The 5,169-nt window shown below is 63.0% G+C and overlaps 1 protein-coding gene across 1 annotated transcript; it reads left to right on the forward strand.

The window, feature by feature from the left end:
* Positions 1 to 1,222: 1,222 nt before the first annotated feature.
* On the forward strand, positions 1,223 to 4,984 carry LOC146591707 (maestro heat-like repeat family member 5; the record flags this gene model as incomplete). Its single annotated transcript, XM_085312400.1, has 7 exons — positions 1,223 to 1,345; positions 1,924 to 2,038; positions 2,846 to 3,022; positions 3,378 to 3,533; positions 4,102 to 4,203; positions 4,643 to 4,742; positions 4,925 to 4,984. Coding segments are annotated over exons 1-7 (832 nt in total), but the record flags the coding sequence as incomplete, so codon positions are not given.
* Between the last annotated feature and the right edge of the window lie 185 nt (positions 4,985 to 5,169).

Below are 5,169 nucleotides of genomic sequence, written 5' to 3' on the forward strand. Positions count from 1 at the left end.
TGGTGCATGAGGCAGGGCTGCATCAGGCAGAGCTGATGCCGGGTGCCTGCCTTGAGCCCCTGAGGCCGGTCACCTTGCTCCCTGCCTGCAGCACAAGGCACTTGAGGTTGGCCCCRTGGTGGCTGGTGGGGCAGGGCAGGCTGGGTGCTGCCGGCAAGGGGCAGTGGGCAGAGGCAGGGCTGGCAGGCAGCCCAGGCGCTGTGGGTCTGCCCAGGCCCGGGCCCTGCGGCTGCGGCACCCGCTGACAGGGCTCTCTGGGCCTGCAGCGCTGCCGTGGCCATGTGGAGGGTGCTGGTGTCGAAGCCCGTGGCAGCGGGGAAGGTGCTGAGGGAGCTGCTGAACGTGCTGGTGGAGTGGCCAGTTCACAAGGCAGTGACCTCGGATGGGGACGACAGGGACGTCTTTTCCTTGGCTGTGAGTTTCCAGACTAGGCCTCGCTTGCCCGCAGGAGCGCGCTCATCTCTGCGGGCAAGGRGCAGGGCCCCCTCTGCCCTTCCCGACCTAGGCTGCCCCAGCTCGCTGGGCTGCTGCTCACCACTTGTGCCCCCTGTGCCCAATGCTGGAACCATGTGTGGGTGGCCCTCTGCCCTGCTCTGTCTCTGCATCGTGCTTAGTGGGCTGGAAGCCTGAGTTGGGGGCAGGCTTAGGGATGAGGGCCGAGCTAGTGGTCTGGCAGGAGCAAGGCACAGCCCAGGTAGGCCTATGCATTGCGGGAACGTTCACCTTGCCCTCGAAGCAAGGAAGGCTTGTTGTGGGCATGTCAGAAAGAGAAGCTGATCCCCAGGAGCTGCCCTGGCTTTCCTCTTGCTGCACAGCCAGACTGCTTCTGCATGTGCCACGGCCCAGGGCAGTGCCTGAGCATCACCGCCAAGACTGGGCCATACAGCAGGGACATCTCAGCAGYGAGAGCTGTCTCTGGGTGTTTCTGCAGGCAACCAGGGCGCTGCACGAGATCCTCCAGCCCCTGACGTGCCCACGGGAGGTGAAGGCGTTTTTCCCCCAGCTCTTCCTGGTGCTGCTCTTGCAGACTTCCTTCACTGCAGAGCTGACGCCGGAAGAGGCGGAGATGTGCTGGAGGGGATGCCAAGGAGGAGAGTGTGCTGCCAGCAGCCCCGTGAGGTGCTCCATCTCAGCCGTGCTGTCTCTGCTGCGGACCTTTCGGCAGGGCCAGGGTGCCAGTATGAGCCAGGCTTTGCTCTGCACACAGGTTCACAGTGCAGACCATGAAAGCCCTGCTCTGCTGTGCCGGCTACGAGAGCCAGGTGCTGGCCATGGTGAAGAAGGGTGGCTGGGACACACTCCTCAGCGCTGAGACCCACCACAGGGGAGTGGGTTTGCTGGCCAGGTGAGAGTCCCCTTGTGCCTGTGCTGTCCCAGCCTTTCTGCCCTGCACACAAGGTGCCTCCCAGAGCTCGCAGGGGTAGCCAGCTCTCCAAGAAAGCCTCAGCCCTTGTGACCAAGGCGTGGCAGATAGAGCAGCCAAGTCAGCTCCCGCTTTATCACTGCCCATCGCTGCGAGCTGCTGGGGAAGAGAGAGGTGATGTTTGGAGGCACAAGAGAGGGTGACGGCCAGGAGCAGGCCCCTGCCAAAGGCCTGGAGGGCCCTCCTGAGAGGCTGCGCTCGTGCCACTGAGAGCCCTAGGGGAGGGTGGGGTGTGTGCAGGCAGGAAAGGTGTTTTTGCCACCTCCCCTGGCCAAAGGAGCCTAATGATGCTGGGCACAGGCTTTCTCCTGGCGAGGTGTGATGGGGAAGGACCATGCCTCCCCATGCAGATGCTGCTGGCTGCTGGAGCTGAGTGCAAATGCAGTCTTGCCCTGCCTGTTATGGCCCCTAGGGCACTGGCTAGAGGGACAGGACAATGCAACTGCAGAAGAGGTTTGCCTGGGCTGCTCAGGCCAACAGTRCCTTCTTCCTTCTGGCAGAGAGATGAGGAAGAGCTCAAGACGCCTGCGAGCTTTCTTCTTGCGCCAGCTGTCAGTGCTGCTGCACGTGGAGGAGAACTACCAGAAGATCACTGCCATGGCTTTCCTCGTGGAGGTGAGCCTGATGGCGGGGGTGCCTCTGAGCCCTCTGCTCTGCTGTGCCCTGCTGCGGGGTGGGTGGCAGTGAGTGGAGCTAGGGCAGTGGGTGCACTGCGAGTTGTACCCGTGACTTGACCCATGTTGACCCAGTGGGGTAAGTCTTGTGCCCACCTGTATTTCCTGCCTCCTTTGTGGATGGTGGAGAGGAGCGGAGGAGCAGCGCCAGGGGCCCTCTATGCTCTCTGCTGCCTTGGGGCCAGGCATTTTCTGGGCCTGGGGCCCTTGCCCGGAGCTGCTGGTGGGTTGCAGCACTACGTGATGCAGGGAGTTGTGCCAAGTCCACCGGTTGCTCCCTGCAACGTGTGTTTCAGCTCCTGGCTTGCCTAGACCTTCGCCTGGAGAATGATGATGTCCTGAAGCTCTTTGCGAGGCATCTGCAGAGCCACAGTCAGGTCATGCGTGGGCTGGTGCTCAGAGGCCTCATCCTGCTGTGCAAGAGACCAGGGATGGTGAGCAGGAGGGGACAGCTGGGTGAAGCTATGTGGGCAGCGTGGGGCTGGGCGCGGGATTCTGAGGAAGACACACAGGGGGCGACTGGTCAGGTGGAGAGGAGCCGGTGCTGCCCTCTCCCAACTCCCTGCGCCCCGGCGCCCCACACCGCCATGGCTCTGCCAGTACGTAAGCCCTGCCTGGCAGCAGGTTGCTGCAGTAATAGCCGTGCCAGCTTGTGGGAAGGCAGAGGGCAAGCAGGTGTCTACTAGCCAGGCATTTTTGCCAGGGCAGTCCTCTGTTTCTTCAGCAAATGAGGTTGTGTTTCCCACAGGTAAGAAAAATGCAGGTCCTGCTGCCAGGCATCATGGAGCAACTGTGGGATGCAGACAGAGACGTCGGTACTAAGGCCCTGGTGGTGCTCAGAAACGTGGTGCACCACCTGCGCAAGGAGAACGTCGCCTGCATCGCTCCGCTGCTGACCGAGATGCTGCTGCCACTCTTTGATTATGTAAGGCTGGGGGGGAGAGCGGGGTTCCCTGCTGGTGTGCCTGTGCAGGTGTGTGCGGGATGACAGCAGTGGTGGGTCTCCCTGTGCGTGTGTCCCCCAGCATATGAATTTGTGTTTCCCACCGGAGGCCCTGGGCGCTGCCAGGAGCCTTTTTGCCCGGTGGCTGTTGGGATCATGGCCCTGTGCAGCCCGGGGTGTCCTGGACTGTGGGACTGYGTTGCGCCAGTGCCCTCTCTGCCCTTGGCTGCTCCATGCTGTGCTTGGCCTGCGCAGCAGCAGGGGCACGCCTGGGTGGAAGGGAGACTGTGAGCTTGGAGCAAGCAGTGCTGAGCTGCCCCCTCTTCCTTCCCACCAGGAGCCTAGGCGTGTGCGAGAGCTCTCCATCCAGCTCTTCAGAGATGTGCTGGAGATTATGGTGGGCACCAGAGACCATCGGCTGAAGAAGCAAGTGCACAGGAGCCTGCTCCCACTCTTCTTCCACGCACATGATGAGAGCCCAAGCGTGGGGCAGGTATGGATTTCTAAGCAGGGGCTTAGAAGTTTCTGAGTAGAGCTTGAGAAGCTGGGCGTGGGCTTTTCCCAGAGCTGATCTCCCTGGTCCCACAGTGCGCAGCTGCATTCCGAGGTGGGGGAGAGACCCAGGGAAGGAGAGGTATTCAGGAGAGGGGTCGGGCCCTGTGTCCTGGGTACCCAGCTCTGGGTCGGAGGCGCAAGTCTGGGCAAGGGAGCAGGACGGGGAGCCCAGCACTGGCCTTGGGAATGCCTGTGGGAGATAGTTGTGGCTGGGTCCTGCCTGGGTGTCCCTGCAACTGCAGGTCTTCAGCCTCCGCCTGGCCTTGGCTACAGCTCGGCAGCTCTTGGCGGTCTCTGTTGTTCTGCCCGGGCAGGAGCAGTTGCCGGAGGTGGTGGTTGGCCGTGTGTCTGCCCGGGGCATTGAACCCCGTGGCAGACTGGGTGCCCAGCTGCTGCCTCTTCCCATGGTGGGCCAGGGAAGGCCCCAAGGGTTGCCAAGAGGAGGGGGATCCAGGGTCTTGTCCCCTCGGCTGCGGTGGCACCTCCCAGTCTCTGCCGCTGCGTAGGTCTCGCTGGAAGCCCTCCTTGGTGCTGCCAAGGTCTTGAAGTGGGAGCAGCTCAGGCATCTGGCTGAGACAGCGCAGAAGTGGAGGATCAGCGAGTGCCTGGTAAGGATGGCCCCAAATCTCCCAGATCCAGCCCCCAGATCCAACCGGGCAAGGCCTGTCCCCCGCCATGCCCGGTGTGTGGGGCCCTCTGCTGTGCCCCTTGCCCTGACTGGTGCCCAGAGCCGCCAGCCTAGAGCAGCACTCATGCTGCCCTTCTCCAAGCACGCTGCCCCAGCGGGCTCTTCTCCAGCTGACCTCTGCCCTTGCTGATCCCTGGGATGCTAAAGCAGCCCCTGGCCCAGCTGGGCCTTGCAGCAGGAGGGCACCTCAGCATGCCTGGGGAACAGCCTGCCCTCTGCTCCCTCCAGAGCTTGGTGCTGGCCAGCTTGTGCACGGGAGTCATGAGCATGCCGGCAGGGGAAGCCGGTCTGGGGCAGGGGGACTGCCTGGCTGCGTGGGGAGGCGGCACGCCAAGACCATGCCCTTGTGCTCTCTCCAGCTGGCGAGGGGCAGGAGAGGACCAGAACACCTGCGCCAGAGCCTGATGTACTTGGAGAGCCCCCAGGAGCACTTGCGAGAGGTGGCCGTGAGGTTCACTGGTGAGCCCCAAGTTGGAGCTGACGTGCCTCTCTGCCTCGGGGCAGATTGGCCTCAGCCCCAGCTGCTGTGCTGGCAACAAGAAGCAGGGTGCATGGCCAGGCTGCTAGAGCCTGGGCACAGGGTCACTGCTTGGGGTGGGCTGTGGAGCAGGATTTGTGAAGTGCTGTGTGTGTGTGCCTAGGGCTGCTCGGGCAGCGCATGACGGGCCGGAGCAAGGAGAAGCTGGAGGACATCTGCAGGGGTGAGTGAGAGTAGCGCGGTGTCCAGCAGCGCTGGTGGGTTGGAAGGCAGACAGATGCTGGGCAGGGAGCTCCCACGCGTGYCCCAGGCGAGGAGGGCTCTGCTGCCCGTGTGGAGCAGGGATAGTATGGGTAGATTAGAGAGAAACTTTCAGGTGCCTTTGGGATATTGCTGGCCAGCAGCTCC

This window comes from Rhea americana, unplaced genomic scaffold, assembly GCF_003343005.1.
Source record: "Rhea americana isolate MKP2758 unplaced genomic scaffold, rheAme1 scaffold_362, whole genome shotgun sequence".
Taxonomy (NCBI): Eukaryota; Metazoa; Chordata; class Aves; order Rheiformes; family Rheidae; genus Rhea; species Rhea americana.